The sequence below is a fragment of the Candida dubliniensis genome, chromosome 5 (assembly GCF_000026945.1).
Source record: "Candida dubliniensis CD36 chromosome 5, complete sequence".
Taxonomy (NCBI): domain Eukaryota; kingdom Fungi; phylum Ascomycota; class Pichiomycetes; order Serinales; family Debaryomycetaceae; genus Candida; species Candida dubliniensis.
The window spans coordinates 224564-244988 of record NC_012864.1 but is presented as its reverse complement, the minus strand read 5'-3'; the positions used below and the strand labels follow the sequence as shown (position 1 = coordinate 244988).

Genomic DNA, 20425 nt, shown 5'->3' with positions numbered 1-20425 from the left:
ACCTCTGCCTCCGCCTCCTCCTTCCCCCCCTTTCAGTCAATTTGGATGGGTTACAATTGGTTTTGAGACTTACATCTGATTAATTTGATTGAGTCAAAAAAATATATGTCAGGAACCAAATTACAAGAAAAAAAAAAAATTCTTTTACCAAGAAATTGAAATTTACGGTGAAAGGTAAAAAGTCTATTTGAATGGAATGTGTAAGCCAATAATTACACATTGACGATATCAAACAAGAAAAGACAAAAATTGTTTTCTTGTTTATTTGATCAGTTGTAGTCTGTTCGAACAATACCATACCATTACTGATTGAAAATCAAAATTGAAAGTTCTTGTAGAAAATGTAATTTTTCTTTTTTCAATTTTGTGTAATTTATATTGATGGTTGAGATAAACCAATTTTTTTTTTATTTTTAGCCGTCATACAGATTGCGGCAAAAAATAAAAAAAGAACAACAATACCAACAGCCATGTATAATAATAATAATAATGAAACGAAGGCTGCATTGTTATATTAATCAGAAATAACAGTAAAGATCCGTGAAACTCTTCATAACTCATCCGTTCCCTTAATTTATAATTATCCCTAAATTTTTTTTTTTTTTTGCAAAGTTATGATTGGATATAATCTCTTTTAATTTATATACCTTGAATGATTAATTAATTAATCGATAGTATAAATAAGAGGAACAATAACCTTTAAGATTTAACAATGAATTCCCATTTTATAGTCTTTTCTTTATTTTGATTTTTTCAAATTTTTTTCTTTCTTTCTTCTATTCTGTTCATCCAGTTTTCACAAAAAGGTCCTTCCTACTACCATTTGTCAACTTGAAGATGAAATTCATAATTGCTTATTTGTTAGTTGGGTTTTTGTTTGCAACTACCACTAATGCAGCCAAACCAAGAAAGTATGAACGTTATGGTCAATTGAAACCATTCTATGCTTGTAATTACCAGATTGGTCAATCAGTTTCATTTTGTCAGTCTCCTAAAAACACAACGTGTTTATGTTCCAATGAAAATGCTTTGGCTACTTTTGCTGGATGCTTTGCTTTTGACAATCGGAATATAACTCAAGTGGTAGATTATTTGGTAGAATATTGTGAAGAAAGAGGTAATGTCACTGTTGACAAGGATTGGTATGAAAAATCTTACCAAAACTTTGTCAAGAATGGTAAAACTGCTGAAGAGATCCCCAATTTCAATAAAACTATCCCCATAAATGTGCCTTTCAAACTTGACGATACACAAATGCAATTCTATCAAGAAGGGTACAACCATTTTATGGGTAATTATGATGATTCATTGTATTATGGAGTTGGCGCTTTAGGTTATTGGTTATTGGTTATGTTGTTTGGTGCTATTTTCCATTGGAGTAAATTCTTATTCCCCAATTTAACCAAAAAATTAACTTTTAAACCGGTTAATCTTTGGAGAGAATATGTTTCTATGCCTGCTACTTTTAGAAAAAAGAAAGCTGAAGAGTTTAGATTTTTGAAAATCTTTGATTCTTTAATCCCATCTAGATTTGAATCGATTGTCATATTTTTTTATTACGTCTATACCATTGTTACTCATGCAGTCAACATGGAAGCGTTAGACAACGATCCAGTGTTTTACACTAAATATAAAGCACAAATAAGATACTGTGCTGATAGAACGGGTATTACTGCTACTATCGTCATGCCATTAGTTTTCCTTTATGCTGGGAGAAATAATTTCTTACAATGGTTAACTGGTTGGCAATATCAAACTTTTGTTGCTTATCATCGTCATACTGCCAGAGTTATGTTTTTCTTGATTGTCATTCATGCAGTATTGTTTACTATTGCCTTGGCTGATTACTATTCTACGGATGTTAAAGAAACTTATTTGATTTGGGGTATTATTGCTACTGTTGCTGGAGGAATAATTCTTGTTCAAGCTATGCTTTTTTTCAGAAGACGTTGGTACGAAATCTTTTTATTTATTCATATTGTTTTAGCAGCTCTATGGGTTGCTGGGGCTTGGATTCATGTTGAAGAATTGGGTTATATTTGGTTTGTTTATCCAACAGTTGCTGTTTGGTGCTTTGATAGAGCCGTAAGAATTGGAAGATTGATTGTTTTTGGATTCCCCAAGGCACAAGTTACTTTAATGGCCAATGAGACTTTAAAAGTAGTTATTCCTAAACCAAGACATTGGAAGTCTGTCCCTGGTGGTCATGCTTTCATTCATTTTATTAGACCAACGTGCTTTTGGCAAAACCATCCTTTCACTTTTGTTGAAGCTCCAGATGGTAAGAATATTCTTGTCTATTGCAAAGTCAAAGGAGGAATTACTCATAGTTTGTATAGATACTTGTCCAATAATCCAGGTCGAACTGCTTCAATCAGAGTTGGTGTTGAAGGACCTTATGGTGAACCAACCCCTGCTAGATATGCCGATACTGCAGTCTTTGTTGCTGGTGGTAACGGTATTCCAGGTATTTATTCTGAAGTTACAGATATGGCTAGTAGAATGCCCAAAGAAACTAAAACTACCATCAAATTGTATTGGATTATCCGTGAATACAAGTCCTTGGAATGGTTCCATGACGAGCTCATAGAATTGGAAAATACCAACATCGAAACAACCATCTATATTACAAAACCAGAATTATGTTGCTCATCCACTGACGACGGTAGTGATGATGCTGGTTCCAAAAAAGAATATGTGGCCCATGAGAAGAATGCAGAGGGTGATGAATCCTCACAAGGTCCAGAATCCATTAGATCTAGATTATCCCATGTCACATTTAAAGAAGGAAGACCTTGTATTCAAGATTTGGTTGAAACCAATTTACATGAGTCAAATGGTTCTGTCGCATTTGTTTCTTGTGGTCATCCAGCTATGGTTGATGAATTACGTTATTTCTGTTCTAAAAACGTCGATAATCCAGAAAAGAAAAGAGTTGATTTCTATGAACAAGTCCAAGTTTGGACTTAGTGTGTATACGTCGTTGTTATTTCTCGTTTTGAATTTATATTTATCTTATGGTTCACAAATATCATTACACTGAATGTAGTTTATAAAAGATGTTATTTAGCAAATATTGTTCAACTGGCCTAAACACAAATTCGACTAAACACTTTAAGCTTAACTGTTGGCTCAGAAAATCCCACTCTCTTTGGTTACATAACTGTTTATGATTTCACCATTCCTGTTTCTTATTTCAAAAACTCCATCAAATTTAATGAGTTTAATTTTGATTCTTCAGTTTTCTTCTTCTTCTTATCCTGTAGCAAATTACTCAAATTATTCATTTTCCTCTTTTTGCGTCTTTCCTTTGATTTTAAATTGGTTATGTTGTGGTTGTTGTCTTCTTTCGTTGATTGAACAACTACAGGCTTCACAACAGGCTCTACTTTTTCTTGTTTTTGAATCAACCCATCATCAAATATAGAATATCGACACGCTAAACACCTAGTTCTCAATTTACGTATCTTTTGTTTAGTGTAAACAACACGAATGGATACTGTTAACCCAGGAATTAATAAACCACCACAGTTTAAACAGAATTTCTTTAATATTGGATCAGGTAATGTCTGTGTTTGTTGCTCTTCTTGTTTATGATATAGTAGTGAATATAGTTTTGAAAAAGGCGAATCTATCTTGGAATGAGCTAAATTGAAAAGATGTATTAGTTTAGATTCTGATTGATTCAAGGGCTTTTTAGGTACTGATACCTTGGTTGCTTTTAATTCGGATTGGTCTTGCATAGGTGGTTGAGATGATGTGATAGTTGAAGATATATCTGGTAATGATTTTTCTAGTGAATTTTTGGCCTGTTGCATTATGAGGTTTGAAGTAAGATTAAATACACTTTTATTCAGTTTTATACCATAAAAATACTTGATGGGGTCTACAAGTAGATGTTTCGGTTATTCATAATAACTGTGTTCTTCAATCAGCCTCTTCTCATTAGTTACAGGAAGATTTTTTTTTTGGTACAATCAAACAAGTCACGTGATAAAATACACTATAATCAATGCTATCTAATAGATGGTGTGGTGTTTTTCGTTCAACCATTGTTGCCTGTCAAAATTTTCAATCTAAATAATTGTAGTTGCACGTAATATAGTTTATTACAAATGAGATGTTCTCATTGGGTAAAAACAAACAGAGTTTATTTCGAACATATCGGCAAAGTATTCAACGAGGCTTATGTGGCATTGACAAACAAAAAAAAAAAAAAAAAGTTGAATGCTGAGCAATCAGATTCTAGGCCGAGATGGAAAAATGGGTTTCCTTATCTGAAACTGTCTTGCACAGAGTTTCTATTAATCTTACGATTAATAGTTTTGAACAGATTTTGAGCAGATTTTCTGTGGTTATCTGCCTCATTTACTGTTTATATTCCCACCCACCAACAAGAAATATAACGATATAAGTTGTTCGTCAAGTTCTTTCTGAAACCATATGTAGGAGAATACAATTAATCAATTTAACTGGTCAATATGTAGGGAAAAGTCCTTATACGATGGTTTTCAGTTTGATTGGTATTGGATATTCTTGTACTGAAGTTAAGTAGTTTGTTCGATGTTTCGGAAATGTCGAGATAAAGATAAACTAAACACTCTAAATAATATCCAATTGCAATGTTGCCGATTATCATCAACTTAGTAAGAAGATAAATACTATTGTACTAACAGTAGAGATGTACTGCCACCCCCTTTTCCATGTACATGCTTTTCTATTTACTTAAAAAATCATGTGCCAACTAAAAACAACAAGCCATAACAATAGAATAGATCTCCGTAAAATTAGAAGACACAACTATATAAAAATGTGTTGTATGTGATACAGAATAGGATAAGAAAACACGAGTTTTCATTGGGTGCAAAACCGCCACATCTCTTCATTGTTAGATAAACAGAGAAAACACGGAAAAACGAAGAATAAAATAAGAAGAGAATCACAAAGAGTGCGAAATTCGGATTTGTTTGTAAAGTCAGTTGATCAACCAATGAAAATGGTTTAAATTCTGCTTACATTTTATTTTCAGTTTTGTGTTGGCATTTATTACTCTAATTACACACAAACATTATTTCTTTACTGCTACACCACCCACCAACACCACAAGGCAAGGGACAACAACAACGCCAATAATAATAATGTATGAGAAAAAAAAAAAAAGCCACCTTGAAACCTTTACCGAGACTGATCGGCTGACTTCTACAAAACTTGAATTTTTAGTAGAATTCTTTTCGAAAATGCATGTTTAAATTTGACACATTTTCCTTCTGCTTTTTTGGGATTCACTTTTTCACTTTTTTTTTACTTTTAATTATATCCTATATATATCAGGTAATATTGCCTTTCCTCCTCCTTATATTTCAATAACTACTGCTTCCCATTAGTTCACATTTACACACACATACACACATTCTTTAAACACTTCTACAAACCAACTCAACTATGATCATGGCCACTATACCAGTTAAAAATCGTTTGAAATTAATAATACCACAACCACCAAAAGGTGGCAGAATACTAAAGACATGTACCAGATGTCGTCGCCATAAAACCAAATGTGATGCACAAGTTACCAACCCTTATCCATGTTCACATTGTTTCAAGAGGAATTTAGATTGTACATTGGAAACAATATCGAAAACTGGAGGTAAAATTACTTCATTAGATGTTATAGAGAAATTATCTATCCAAGTAACTGATTTAAAAGAAGTGTTGGATAATATTATTAATAGAAGAAACCAAATGGTTGAATTATTGATACAAAGAGGTAAACAGTTAGAAAGCTTTGAGGATATAGATTCAACTACTACATTAATACAAGAACCAGAACCATCAAAGATAGAAAGCCCTAAAGTATATACACCTCCAGTTGCTGAAATACAATCATGTATATCTACACCTACCCTTTCCCCAGAAGTTTTCCCTTGTAAAACGGATTTTGAAAGCCCAGCCAGTAGTTCAAAATTTATTATATCATGTAACAAACAATTCAAAGCAATTACCCTCACACATAAACAAGCACTAAAACATTTCACCAATTATGAAAATAATTTTAATCATTATCTACCTATTTTCCCTCATGAATTCTTCACAAGTTTAGATTTGGTTGCATTTCATAAAGAAAATGAATTATTATTCTGGTGTATTATGTTGACTTCACTTTTAAACCAAAAAGAACTGTATCATGAATATCAATGTTTAGCAGAACATATTAAATATCTTGTTGTCAAAAAATGTTGGCTAAATACTCCAAGATCAGTATATGTGATTTCATCATTATTGATTTTGACAACCTGGCCATTACCAAATTACAAAAATAACATCGAAGATAATATATCTGTTAAATTTATATCGACAATGAAATCATTATCATATCAATTTGGGTTACACAAATTAGAATTTATTAATGAGTTTAGTCATAAAACAAAAATGAATTTATCTCAAGAAATCAATTCTAATAATTTAATAAGAGAAAGAATTTATAAATTTGTTAATATTGTTTCAAATTATTGGTTAATTAATTTAGGTATTTCTAATAATAATTATAATGGGTTTACTCAAGATTATATCATTAATAAGGCATCCAACATTGATATTTATAAAATGGACCAATTTGATGAACCTGATCAATATATTAATTGTATGTTGAAAATTTCCATGATTCAATCCAAATTAAATGAAAATATGAATAATTTAATTGGTGATTCAAATGAATCAATTTTACTTTTACCTAATCAAGCTAATACTTCCAAATTAATTAATTTTAATATGTTTGAAATTATTATAAATGATTTAAATAAATTAAAATTAGAAAATATTGATTCTATTCATAAAGATTTAATTGATATTTCTATTTATTATTCTAAATTACAACTTTTCATTTATTCAATGTCACATTCAGAAATTTCATTTACCGAGTATCAAATTTATTTAAGTAAATTATTAAAAGTTTGTTTCCAAATTATTGAATTAATTAATTCAATTCCTAATTTTAATTTACAACAAATGCCAATATTTTATAAATTCCCCATAGAATTAACTATTTTAACATTATTAAGAATTTTTAAATCTCCAATGTTAAATACTATTGAAGATTATAAAATTATTAAATATAATGGTTTTGATAAATTATTTAAACTTTTATTTAATGATGATAATTGGAAATTTATCAATATTAAAATTTGGAAAATTATTGAAAAATTTAATCAATTGGATAATGTGTTTATATTGGAAAATCAAGGTGATTCATTTTTCTTAATTGATAAAATGAAAAATTATCTTGTTGGTAGTTTAAATTATGAATTAATATGGTTAATTTATAAGAATCAAAAAAATCCTACTCAAACTCTGCACCAAGGCAAAGACATCAATTTATCATTTTATAATCCCCATGTGATTGATTATTTGAAATCTAATGAATCTATCTATATTCTGAAAATAGCTATATAGTTTAATGAAAAAAAATAATTTCTTTTTTAAAATCTATTTTCTATCTATCCATTGAGCATTCAATTTTTTATTAAACACAAACGGTTTTGAAATAATAAATCCAGCAAATAATACCACAATAGTAATCAACAATTTGATTTTATCAAAACCTTTATTCAACAAATCAAATGATGATGATGGTTGAATCACACTACAAAATTGATTTTCATTATTAAAATAACAGATCACTGATGTTGATTCAAATAATGTTGGTTTCACAAGTATAGACCCTTTACCACCAGCATCACTACCACTATTCAATTGATATTTGTGATTTAATACTTGGAAGGTTGTTTTAGCAACTATTGGATCATAAGGTACCATATTAAAATCATTACCATAATCAGCAGCTTTAACTTCATGTTCTGGTCTCCTACTATTCAAAATAAATTTAGGTATTTCAATCAAACTCCCCAGTTCAGTAAGTGCAACAATGGATTTAAGGGTAATACCATATAATGATCTGGTCGATTGTAATTGTACAATACGTTCGGGATAAATAAATGATTTGGTAGATATTTTATCAATTGTTTTCAATGAAGCAACAGTAGATGTATTAGATGAAAATTGGTCATCAAATAAATCAATGACATTAATTCTCTGTTCAAGTCTTGGTTCACTGATGAAATATGAATATATAATCCAATTGTCGTCCATCACAAGATTTATTGATTGGAGATCGACAATTTCTGATGGGTCATGAGTATAAGAATATAACAAGTTCCCTGTAATCCCATCTATCAAATGAAACTTTAATGATTTCCCAAAAGTCAACAATGAAATAATGTTTGGATTCAAATATTTATACAATACCGATTTATCAGCTAATGGAATCCCCAAAGATGAAGTAGTTGAATCTGCAGGTATATTTTGGCAAGAAATAATCTGTTCATCAAGTTTAAAGGACCATGTCTTTTTAGAATCTAAAGATCCTACTGGAATAACAAATCCAGCAACTTCATTATCGTTGATAACTTTTTTGAAAAAAGTATTTGTATCCACTGCAGCTGATAATTGAAATCCATATTTATTCTCAAATCCTAAAACATCTTCAACATTAAATACATCAAAAAATCCAGAATCATTTGCAGTTTCATTAACAATTGATCCATCAGCAGTATTAATTTCTAGGATTGTTGATTTGAAGATCCCAATAATGTTCCCATTTCTAATTTGGCGTAAAGTAATGAAATCATCTTGTATTGGTAATTCCCAAGCAATCGCAAAGTTGTTTGATTTTACAGCAACAAACTTCTTGTACTCTTCATCATAAAACACAATTAATTTAACAAACCCAATTGATTCGTTTGAAGCAAACAAATTCTTAAAATTAAATGATGAAACAAATTTGCCTAGTTCAGACAAGTGTCTGGTAACTCTACGAATCCAGTTTGTCAAAACATATACCCCATCACCTTCATGAAGAATCAGCTCAAGTTCATGTTTGATGCTTTCCGATTCGGGTTCGTCAATAATAATATACTTACTAGCCTTGGATGAGTATTGATGGATTTGTGGTTGAATGGATTCTACTTTAGAACCATCAAATAAACTGTATACTTCACCAACCAAATTTTCATTAATTAACAAAATATTTAATTGATCTTTGTTTATGGAAACAAACTCGTGGGGGAAATCCAATGTCAGCTTAAAAGTAAATTGCCTTATACTCTTTGCATCTTTAGTATCAATAAGATCTGTCAAGTCATGAACTTGTTTCAAGTTTTTATTGGAAACAACAAGAAAAGCGTTCAATGGAGTAGTGAGTAACTCAACTTTTGCTTCTGGTTTGAGTTTGATAACTTCAAGTAATTCAGTCTTTTGATTCTTAGTAATGTGGATCAATTGCACAACATCATTCAATTTCGCATACAATAAGTCATTATCAACAATTACCAAGTTTTTAAAGGAATCATTTTCAATTCGTTTAAATGTCTTGTCACGTTCATCAAATTTGAATATTTGGTCATTCCCAGTCAAAATAATCCCTTTTTTAAATTCCTTTATTGACCCAACTTCAACTTCAGTAGTAAATACCACCTGTCCAGTTTTGGAAAGTTTAATCAAATTTTTATCATTCACTAGAAGATACATGTACCCCTTGTTTTGATCAACTCTGATAGAAGAAGCGTTATCACCAATTGTATGAAACTCCCCATTGTAATATTTTAATGAATTATCTGAATCAATAATAAGCAATCCATATTTTGCATCTTCTAACTTTTTAGGAATAGATGCTAACTCAATGATTTCTAAATTGCCTAGATTATCAATTTGGTATATATCTTGACACGATCCATATACATAGATATGAGTATCTGTTGATATCACATTACTTTTTTCTAATTCATTAATCTCAATCTTCCATTTAATCAAATCGTGATTTAGTACATCAATTCCAAGTACTTGATCATGACTGTTAGTGGCAACAAGGATATTATTTTTCAACAAACGAATGTTGTTCAAGGACCCTCCATACAAGTAATTAATTGATTCTCTTGAACCAAATGCATCATCAATCAATACTGCATTGGAAAAACATAGGAAAAAGCTCACGAGTAGCCATAAAATTGAAAGCATCGTGTATATCTTGTCTATTGGTTAATTTGTACAGTGGTTTCAACCATTTGCATTATTACAACCATTCACTAAACATATTTTTCGAATTTTTCTTCTCATTTGGGTTTGTAAAGACATTGTCGTACAAATTATATAGTCTAGCTACGACATTTTAATCTTGTGCCTGTATATTGACCATGATTGCTGTGTGGTGTGTTTAATTAAGAGATTTCTGATTAAACTATGAATGAATTGAATGATACATAATTTTTAGGGGGCGGGGGCCAAAAAGTTAATTATCTCAATTTTCTATTTATTACTCTTCATTGAAACTCTATTTAAAAATTCAGATATTCTTTTAAATTTATTTTTGACTTGGTATTCTAGTTAGCGGTATATTTGGAACAGTTTTACAATGGATGGTCACGATTGGTTTCTTGTGTTTGTGGGATTTTTCTGTACGTTAGGATTAGTCTGAGGGTTTTTACCATTACAACTATGAGTCTTCTACTAACTTTTGCATAGTACCCCCTGTACCTGTGTTAATCAAAAGAGGATTTTTCTCTGCTGATTTTTGGATCAACATTTTATTATGTCTTTTAGGATTCCTTCCTGGGTTGTTGCATTCATACTATATCATTCTGATCTATCCATACAGAGCAACATATGCGGCTTTAGGTGGCGATGGACATAATAACAGAACTGATGATTACGGTGCTACTACATCTACTTGATTATTGTTTAGTTGCGGATGTATTTTACAAGACGTACTAAGTTCCAATGTTAAGAGAAACAAGTAAATCATCATCACCACCATATTCCCCTATTTAAAATGAGAAACAGACCAAGAAAAAAATTTTTTTTTTTTGCACATTCAACTTTTTCTTTCTAATTTATTCTTTATACTCTGAACATCCAAAAACAACAACTGGTTTTATAACGTGAAATATACGTATATATATATATATTTGATTTCAGTTTCTAATAAAGAAGAAGAAATTCCCATGTATGATTCAATAACGCATTAACTTAAGTTGTCCGATACAAGTTATATTGATGAACTTATCATTCATTTGAGACATCGGTTCAATGTGTCAATGTGCGGAAATCGAAATTTTACACGTGCAGGTCCTTGGTCTGTAAATCCAATATCTGATAAGCAACGTTTGTCAAATTGTTACAGAGGGATGTTTGCTGCAATTCGGTGGGTTTTCGTTCTGAAAATTTACAATATGAATTGATTCAGTCGTCCTTGGGATGTTGAAGGTTGTTGCAATGGGCAGTTCTTGTCAGTTGTTTACTTTTTAGAATTTTCGTCTCGTTCTGTACATGATTTGGCACGAAATGGGCAATATCAAATAGTTGGAATCCATTCTTTTGATGTTTAAAGTGGAGAATGTCTCGTTCTGAGACAATTCTTACTCCTTCAAGGGAGAATTTCCTTCTATTTTTTTGTCTGTTTCGGAGTTGTTTTATTTCGTTGGTTTGACTGTTTAATTGTTTAAGTTGTGGGATTTTATAAAGTGCCATCTCACAACTATTGCCTGTACGTACATTCCTATTTATTTCTGAACTGCTTGTGCTATCAAATCCTCTTCAGTTTGTTTAGTTGTCTCTGGTCTTCCACCTCCAGTTCTATATAACCACAATGCCTCTATTGCGTAATTTCTCACAGATAAGTTTCTGGTCTTTTTTTCATCAGCTGCCTCTGTTATTGTTTCAATGATTCGCAATTGATCTATCAAGTCCCACATCATATCTTCAAAGCTATTTGATAGTTGTTTGATTTCATCAGTAAAGCTTGGGTCGCCTGAATCTGTTGTTGGTAGAATACTGTATTTATGCAATCCCAATTTATGTAATATTCTCCCCAATGTTTGGATGCTCAAGCACCTTTGTCCAGCTAGAGTCGATCTGGCTAGATGGGCCAACTCACCTAAAGTATACCCAGCCATATGTGGGTTCTCTGAATGATGATGGAGACCCATATAAGTAGGTATATCTGACGAACTCCCTTTTGATTCTTCTCCCTCTGCACTCAACTCAATCAAATCTCCTTTAAAATCAAATCTCATATCAGATATTGATTCATAAACAGTAGATACTTGTTTTGGCATTGGTTGTGTCATCCATGACAACTTGTCCGTTTCCTTAGGTAAATCAGGATAGTATTTTTCATGTAGCTTATCAAAAAAATCGGGATCATTTATGTCCAACTCAGGTTGTTTCGGCTTTGTAAAATGAACAGTATTATTCAATCCTTCATCGTCACTATCAGGATTAATTTGATAATCGTCAGGTGCAATATGATCACTATTAGGAACTAATTCATTGACATCAGTGACATCCTCCCACCCATTTGGGTCCAATTCAATTCCTTCATCCAAATCTTCAAACTTGACTGTCTTGATATTATCATCAAAAGTGACTTTTTTCGTACTATTGTTGTTGCCATCAGATTCGTTTAAAGATAACGAACTGATACCCAATGCCCGGTCCACATCTTCCTTGTCTAATTGAGACAAATCTGTTAATCCTTCAGAAGTCTTCATCGATCCAATCCATCCATGGTATCCTTCTGCATGTTCATGGGTATGGCCATTGTGTCCATGGCCCGTTCCTTCACGTTTCTTAGATCGACCAATCAAACTTTCAATTAACTTAGGATCTAAACCCTTTAATAATTCCTCTCGTTCTTGTAAAATCTCTTCCTCGGACATTTGCGCCATCTTTTCAATATTCTCTTGATGAATCTTGGAAGCCTCTGAACGAGTTTCAGTTGGTTTATGGGAGGCTGTCTTTTGTTGCTGTTCTTGTTGTTGTTTTTGCTTCCATCTTGAGACTTTCTTTTCTTTTAATTTCTTGAGTTCAGGAAATCCACCAAGAGTGGGCTTTGGAGTTGGTTCCTTAGGTGTCTCTGTTTCATGCTCTATAATTTCTCCTATGAAATCCATCATGAGTAATGTTTTACTGGAATTTAATAAACGTGTTTGTTTAATTTATTTTCTTTTTTTTTTTTTTTTTTCATTTGTATCAACTCCATTCCTTTTTTTTTTTTGTACCCTACAAATGTGAAGAGGTGGAGAAAAGTAGACTTCAAAATCGGTGATATTCTTCTACAAACTTCTATATGCTATCTTTATCTATTATCGATTGATTGTTTTGAGGAGTTGCTTCCACCAAATATCCAAGTGCACAAAAATTATTTTCCTTCAACTTTTGGTCTATCATATTTATGAATTTGTCATTAACAACGCTTGAATACATTGTGTATTTTGCTAATAGGTTCTCTTGTTCGTTAAGTTTTTGTTCCACATCATTCTTTACTTGTAGTTTGGTTCTATAACAAAACGGTACGTCAACAAATGGAATTATAAATACAACGAGAGCAGAAATTAATCTCCACAAAGTGTAAAACTCGTCGTCTCTCCCATGATTTCTATTGCCGTTGAAAACCAAATTAATCCAATTCCTTCTGAACCCCATATCAAAGGGTCTTTCTTCAATATGATACTTAACTATAGCTCTGCCATTTTTGTGTTTGACATTAACATATCTTCTTCCTGTTTCTTTTCTAGGTGTATTTTTTGGTTTCATCCAAGTTGGCATATTGGGGTTCTTTTTAGCATCTTTCCATCGGTTATATCGTTTTCTCTGGTTTATTGTAATTTCATCCAAAGTTGTCATATTTATACTAACGTACCGCAAATGAATACCAAATAAACATCCAATCATAATAATCCAAAACCCACTCATAATATACAACACAATCAAATTATGATCAATCTCACCCTGTTCAATAGAATCTCTGGTAAACCTTGCACTGTATACTAGAACAATTATAAAAAATGAAAGAAAACTCATAGTAAATTTCATGAAAAATAAATAATTATCCTGTCCAATAGGTTGTCCAATCCATATACAGTAATGATCAAACTTGACTACATTGTATCCAACATCTTTCGAGAAAAAGCTTCTTTCTAGTTTTATGGAGTTTGAATTCGAGCAGTAATACGGGAAACCTTTTTCATCACAGAAAAATAAATCGGGCAAGGGAATCAAATTTGGATTATTCTCACTGTAAAGGTCGATGGGTGGGAATACAGGTGATTTTCCTGGTCCAACAACGAATATTAACCCCCAGTAAACAAATAATTCTAATTGAAAAAAGCCCAACAATACCCAAAGTACAATTGCAGCCGCATGTGAATGATGTAAATATACTAACTTATATCCAACTGCATAATTGATGGCATAATTCAAATAAGCAAGTACTAGAATAACACCAATTGGAACTAGTAGTTTGATATAGTTTTTTGTCAAATAAGCTTTGCTCCAAATCATAAGCTTCCATTATTCTAAAAACAAAAATCACTTCCACTATATAGTTGTTCTCTTTTGGTTGGTGTAGTGTTGGGTGATACTGATACTAGCCCTTGGTTGATGATAATTCAAGAAAAAGTGTAAACATTTATTCTCTTCTCGTCCCTGGCCCTCAAAAAAATGTTCGTCAATACAAGGCTATGCTACTAAAATGTAATATACAATTCGCCAAATAATAAAAGTTTAGTGTGATTTCTGGTTCAATGTGTCTTCATACTATCTCCAGTATTTGATTTATATGATTTGAGAGTGTAAATAAGTTCTTAGTTGAATACTTTTCGTAAACTCTCTACTCCACAATTATTTGGCAGGAGGCGGACATTTTTTTGGGGCCGTACGGAGATAACTTATCAGAAAACCGCAACACTTTTTATCAACACACCTTTAACCTATTTTTTTCTTAATTCTTTACCTACACAATTGTACTCCAACCATGAAAGCTTTATTATTATTGTATACTGTAATTACAGTTGTTTTGGCATTACCTTCTCAGACTCCCTTTTCTTTGTCTCCCTTGCAACAATTAAAAGATGAACTTGCTGGTAAACTATCTCAGAAACAGATTCTTGATATGGAGAAAATATGGGTCGACTATGAACGACAATACGGATTCGATACGTTGTTGAAGAAATTTAACAAATTTAAATCACGATTTCAGTATGGGATAACTTCGCAAGATAAATCTGAATCAGTTTACAGTATTAGTGTGTCCAAGTCAACCCCCAAATTATTAGGGTTTGACATTGTTAAGCAATATACTGGTTATTTCAATGTCAATGATAAAGATGAAAACTACTTTTTCTGGTTTTTTGAGAGTAGAAATGATCCTAAAAATGATCCTTTAATAATTTGGCTTAATGGTGGTCCTGGATGTTCTAGTTTATGTGGATTGGCATTAGAGTTGGGTCCATCTATTATAAATGCTACTTTACAACCCGAATACAATCCCCATGCTTGGAACTCAAATGCTTCTGTTTTGTTTTTGGATCAACCGGCAAATGTTGGGTTTTCCTATGGTGGTAATATCCCAATCACATCTGATCAAGCATCCAAAGACTTTGTTGAATTTCTCAAATTGTTTTATGAAAGATTTCCCGAGTATGTAGCATTGGACTTACACATTTCTGGTGAGTCATATGCTGGCCATTATGTACCTAGTTTTGCTAATGCTGTTCATAAAGCTGGTATTCCATTAAACTCTATATTGATTGGTAATGGTGTGACAGATCCAGTAGTACAATTGGGTGAGGTGAGTAATATGGGATGCGGCCAAGGCGGAATTGGTAAAATCTACACAGATGAGGAATGTACGGAATACCCAGAGAAATACGAGAAATTTGTACCTTATGGAGAATTATGCTACAGAAACCCTAATGTTTTGACTTGTTTTATTGCTGCATTGGCGGCACCAAAAACTCCAGATATGGGCGATTTGAATCCGTATGACTCACGTGTCAAATGTGGCAACAACTCATTGTGCTATGATCAAATTGATTATCTCAATGACTACTTTAACTTACAATCTGTTCAGGAAGCTTTGGGTGTTGAAAAAAGTTACACAATGTGTTCCTCTAATGTTGGTTCTAGATTTGTATCGGACTTTATGAGGCCATATCATACCTATGTGGCTGATTTGCTAGATGATGGTATTCCAGTTTTGATATATGTTGGTGACAAAGATTTGGTATGTGATTGGTTGGGAAACTTGGCTTGGGTCAATAAGTTGAATTATACTGGTCATGATCAATTTGAAAAAGCTGAGTTTAAACCATGGTACACTGTAGATGGTAAATTGGCTGGTGAAGTGAAAAACCATGACCACTTTACTTATTTACGTATTTATGAATCTGGTCATATGGTACCTATGGATCAGCCTGAAAATTCTTTGGATATGGTGAATAGATGGGTTCGTGGTGATTTTGGATTATAATACTCTCCACCCCCAATAGTATGTCTAGCAGAATACTATTCAGTAGTTCATTTCACTTGTGTTGCCAAACATTACACGTCTGAATTTTTTTTTTTCGTCTTTAACAAAACGCGTTGTTTATTTCTATGAGCTGAAAGATTCTTAAAAAAAAAAACCTTGGAATCAATTCTAGTTACTATCTTCTTATCGCAACATTGTACCAAAATGAGTGATTTCGAATCAGGATCAGATATAGATAACTATTATGAAGCAGATGAATTTGATGATTTTATTGAATACAGTGATAATGAACTCGAACAAGAAAATTCAAAACCAGCAACAGGTCAACTGGAAGTTGAGGAAATAGAAGAGCCTGAAGAAGATAGAATAAGAACTTTGACTACAACTTTAAAACCAAATGAGACTCAGGCTCAAAAATTATTAAAGGCACATATTTCTGTTTTAGTATCAGCCCTTGGTGGTCCTGATCATACTTCAGATATTCAACCGCCTCCTTATAAATTGGGACATGATGCACTTGCATGTCTCAAAGACATTAAGCGTTGGATAAGGGCTGTTGATGAAAAGAAAAACAATTATGAAGTTGCTTTAGCATGTGCTGAAAGTGGACTAGTGTCGAATGATTTGATTGTAATTTTGTGTCAATGGGATGATAAAATGCAAAAGAAAGAGACCATCAAAAACAAAACTACTACTGAGAAAACAATGTTGGCGTGTCTTGAATTGTTAGTACTATTAACATGGCCAGTGGAGTTTGGTAAAGATTTATCTGAGAGCCAAAAACTACTTTATTCTGAAATTAAAAAAGTGCATGTATCTTATAAGAAGCAAATATTAATGTTTAATAATGGACAATTATTGAAAGCTGCTATTAGATTAGTTTTGCCTACTATAGCAAAGTCAAGAATAGACCGTGAACCTAGGGACAACCAAATCTTGAAACTAGTTTTGTTTCTCATAAGAAATTTATTAGCTATTGAGCCGGCAAACATGTCGATATCTAACAAGTCTCGGAAAGGTGCTAATGTAACTGCATCTGATTTACCACTTGGTGTCACACAGGATGATATATCGATCAATAATGTATTGTCTGTATTCAAGAAAAATAAAGTGTTGATGCTACTTTTAACCATTTCAGGATCAATCGGGTCTGAATTTGATCGAGATATGTTTGGCGAAATATGTTTGGAAAGTATTTATCTAATAATAAAGGGGTTGTCGGCATCAGATGTATTGGTTAAGAAGAATTTGGATTCAGCACCAGTTGGTGCACCTTCTTCTACTCAAAACAGGGTCCCTGATGCTATTAATGCGTCACAGCCATTGCAATCAGTAACAACTACAGTTGGAATGCAATTGCAAGACTTGTTGGCTACTGAGTCTAAAAAAAAGAAAATTCAAACACAAAATATAGCTTCCAGACATGGTCGATTTGGATCCTTGCTTTCTATTCGATCTGCAGACTCGAATTCTTTTGTTGTGTCAGGACAGGAAGCTTTAATTAACACTGATAGTTCTTTAGCCAAGTTGGATAAGTCCAAGAAATGGAAAGATAGAACCTATTTTAAATATGATTCCGATGAATACGTCAACACTACCACTCCTGTTTACCTTAATTTAACTGGACAAGATATTTTGTATAATTTCGTTGAACAATTTTTGTCAGGAGGATGTTTCAATAATTTGATTGAATGTATGGGATCAAGATTAACTAGTCAAACTGATTTGAACATGGTAGATGAGCTTACCCTCGCTAGTTATTTTTTCACTATTGCATGGTTTTTAAGCTACCAAAGAGAAAGAATTGGGTTGAATCCTCAGGATAGAGAATTAAATTATGGTTCTGTTGGTGCTGCATTGAGTGAAGTCAATTTTATTTTGATTATTGGATATTTCCGAGATTCATTCTCTCTTAAGAAATGGAACTCTTTGCATGTGGCAATGATATGTTTCAAGGAGTTGTTACAAATTTCCAATTCTGTGTTCGGTAAAGAGATTACCCACCAGACAGGCGAGGATAATGGTGAGATCTCACAACATGAAATTGATCGAGAATTGGCAGAAGGTATTATCCGAAAGCTTTTCTCATTTAATGATTTTTTGAGTATTATTGTTCAAATACCACAAACTGCAGCAAAACATTCTCCAAACTATCTCAGAGTTTCTGTTTCTGTTGTCCATATTTTATTAAAGGCTTTTGAAACTTTTGCTAATGAAGATGTTCATTTGTACATTCAATCAAAACGTAAACAAAGTAAGAGAAACCGTAAGCGGGTGAACAATTTGGATAAATCTACTGAAGATAGGTTGAGGGATGTGATTTATGCATCTGATGAGGAATTGGATCAGTCCAGTGCCAAGGAAATAACTCAAGAACGTAAATTGGATTTCAAGAAAACCGAAGCAAGATTTTTTCATCAAACAATTGTATCTACTTATATCAACTATTTATCAAGGTATGAGGATTTATCAAGCCAGGAAATTAAAACATGTCTTTCATATTTTCATCGGTTGTTTGTGGTAAGAAAAGATTTCACTGGGTTGTATAGATTGGATTTTATGCAATTATTACAAAAGTTGAGAAATCATTTACAACGAGGAAGTAGTCTACGTTTACAAGTGGAAGAGTTTATATATTATTATATGAAGAAATTCAAGACTGCATTTGAACGTTTCCCTATGCCCATTGAAGTATTGTTTCCTCGATTTGAAGATAATGAGTGCAAGGTTTATTTAGCTACAGGAGAAGTGTATGAGAAGCAAGAAACGACTTCAACGTCACGTTCTCCAAGATTAGCTAAAGACTTGGAATTTGTACGTGATTTTGGATTAGATGATCAAATTAAAATTTTGGTGAGTCAATTGCATGTTCAAGAGAAACAATCATTACTCAAATGGTTGATACAGGAAATGGAAAGAATAATAAATGACAGGATTTTAAATGCCGATTCCATTGCTGAATTGAATGCGTCTGATCAGTATCGTCGTTTGTTCATTAACAATGGGTATTTGCGTTTCTTATTGCGTATAATTGGATTTGACTTGCCTTATACTGTGGAAGAAGTGCCGGAGTTGGCAACTACTGTTGATATGGAACATTTGACAAAAGTTACCGAATTGATTAAGAAATGGGACTCCTCTCAGCCTGTGATATTTGAAGATGATAAGGTGCCCTCATATTTTGTGCGTACAAGAGAAGCAGGTTATGATGACGACCAGTATAACGAAAATGATCAAGAGTATGATTTTGATGATGACTCGATCGCATTTGAAACCGAAGCTAATCCAAACTCTAATCGAAACCATGTTTCTGAATTGGATCATTTGGAGGAACTAGAAAGACAATTACTGAGTAATGGCTCTAGAGTTAATTCTAAAGAACACCACGGTATTAAAGGTAAAGCAAGAAAGAAATCTAAAGAAAAGAAATTGTCTACGCCAAAGAATGTGCGTGGTCTCAAACGTAGAAGAATACCTAAAGATCTTTTGGAAGACGATTCACAACATGTCATCAAATCAGCCGAGTTTGTCCATGATTCGGATGATGAATCGGATGACGAAAAAGATAAAGCCTTTTTCGAAAGAGAGGAAAGAATGAGAAGTTTATTAAATGATATGGGTGGTATTGCTACTTCAGAACAATTGAAGGAAATTCAAGAAGTTTGGAAAAATTTGGAAACTGGAGGGACTAATAAGGTTGCCTCTACTGTTGCTAAAGCTGTGAAAGAAGTCGGTTTGTTTGTTGAAGAAAGTGATGATGACGATAATGCAGAGGAGATAAACTCGGTCCCAATAAATGAAGAGACGAATCGTGCCATTTTTGAACCAGCTGAAACTGATACTCAACAAGATTTATCTGAAGATACATCAAATACTTCTGAAATGGAATCAGATACTGAAACTGCGAAAAGATCATTTGTTGAAGATGGAGAAGAAATACCGCATGTTCAATCTAAGAAAAAACGATTAGTCATTAGTGATGATGAAGAAGAGTAGTTTTTTTTTTTTTTTCTTTCTTTCTTTAGTCTATGCCTAAAATATGTATTAATTGTAGTGTTTAAATCT

At 32.5% G+C, this 20425-nt stretch overlaps 9 protein-coding genes across 9 annotated transcripts; 5 read left to right on the top strand and 4 right to left on the bottom strand. All coding sequences in view use genetic code 12, as the record gives it.

Moving 5' to 3' along the window:
- Window positions 1-837: 837 nt before the first annotated feature.
- Window positions 838-2970, top strand: CD36_50970 (ferric reductase and cupric reductase, putative; the record flags this gene model as incomplete). Its single annotated transcript, XM_002420356.1, has 1 exon — window positions 838-2970. One exon carries the CDS (start codon window positions 838-840, stop codon window positions 2968-2970), a length of 2133 nt encoding a protein of 710 aa, XP_002420401.1.
- Window positions 2971-3191: 221 nt separating this feature from the next.
- CD36_50960 (RNase MRP complex component, putative) lies at window positions 3192-3818 on the bottom strand (the record flags this gene model as incomplete). Its single annotated transcript, XM_002420355.1, has 1 exon — window positions 3192-3818. The coding sequence occupies one exon, from the start codon at window positions 3816-3818 to the stop codon at window positions 3192-3194; it is 627 nt and encodes a 208-aa protein (XP_002420400.1).
- A 1624-nt stretch (window positions 3819-5442) lies between these two features.
- Window positions 5443-7449, top strand: CD36_50950 (zinc cluster transcription factor, putative; the record flags this gene model as incomplete). Its single annotated transcript, XM_002420354.1, has 1 exon — window positions 5443-7449. The coding sequence occupies one exon, from the start codon at window positions 5443-5445 to the stop codon at window positions 7447-7449; it is 2007 nt and encodes a 668-aa protein (XP_002420399.1).
- A 33-nt stretch (window positions 7450-7482) lies between these two features.
- Window positions 7483-10068, bottom strand: CD36_50940 (uncharacterized endoplasmic reticulum membrane protein precursor, putative; the record flags this gene model as incomplete). Its single annotated transcript, XM_002420353.1, has 1 exon — window positions 7483-10068. One exon carries the CDS (start codon window positions 10066-10068, stop codon window positions 7483-7485), a length of 2586 nt encoding a protein of 861 aa, XP_002420398.1.
- A 394-nt stretch (window positions 10069-10462) lies between these two features.
- Window positions 10463-10781, top strand: CD36_50930 (protein Sna2 homologue, putative; the record flags this gene model as incomplete). The annotated part of the gene is made up of 2 exons (XM_002420352.1): window positions 10463-10505; window positions 10573-10781. 2 exons carry the CDS (start codon window positions 10463-10465, stop codon window positions 10779-10781), a joined length of 252 nt encoding a protein of 83 aa, XP_002420397.1.
- Window positions 10782-11609: 828 nt separating this feature from the next.
- CD36_50920 (RNA polymerase II-associated protein, putative) lies at window positions 11610-13004 on the bottom strand (the record flags this gene model as incomplete). The annotated part of the gene is made up of 1 exon (XM_002420351.1): window positions 11610-13004. The coding sequence occupies one exon, from the start codon at window positions 13002-13004 to the stop codon at window positions 11610-11612; it is 1395 nt and encodes a 464-aa protein (XP_002420396.1).
- Window positions 13005-13173: 169 nt separating this feature from the next.
- Window positions 13174-14391, bottom strand: CD36_50910 (palmitoyltransferase, putative; the record flags this gene model as incomplete). The annotated part of the gene is made up of 1 exon (XM_002420350.1): window positions 13174-14391. One exon carries the CDS (start codon window positions 14389-14391, stop codon window positions 13174-13176), a length of 1218 nt encoding a protein of 405 aa, XP_002420395.1.
- A 472-nt stretch (window positions 14392-14863) lies between these two features.
- Window positions 14864-16360, top strand: CD36_50900 (carboxypeptidase Y precursor, putative; the record flags this gene model as incomplete). The annotated part of the gene is made up of 1 exon (XM_002420349.1): window positions 14864-16360. The coding sequence occupies one exon, from the start codon at window positions 14864-14866 to the stop codon at window positions 16358-16360; it is 1497 nt and encodes a 498-aa protein (XP_002420394.1).
- A 204-nt stretch (window positions 16361-16564) lies between these two features.
- CD36_50890 (replication-pausing checkpoint complex subunit, putative) lies at window positions 16565-20356 on the top strand (the record flags this gene model as incomplete). The annotated part of the gene is made up of 1 exon (XM_002420348.1): window positions 16565-20356. The coding sequence occupies one exon, from the start codon at window positions 16565-16567 to the stop codon at window positions 20354-20356; it is 3792 nt and encodes a 1263-aa protein (XP_002420393.1).
- Between the last annotated feature and the right edge of the window lie 69 nt (window positions 20357-20425).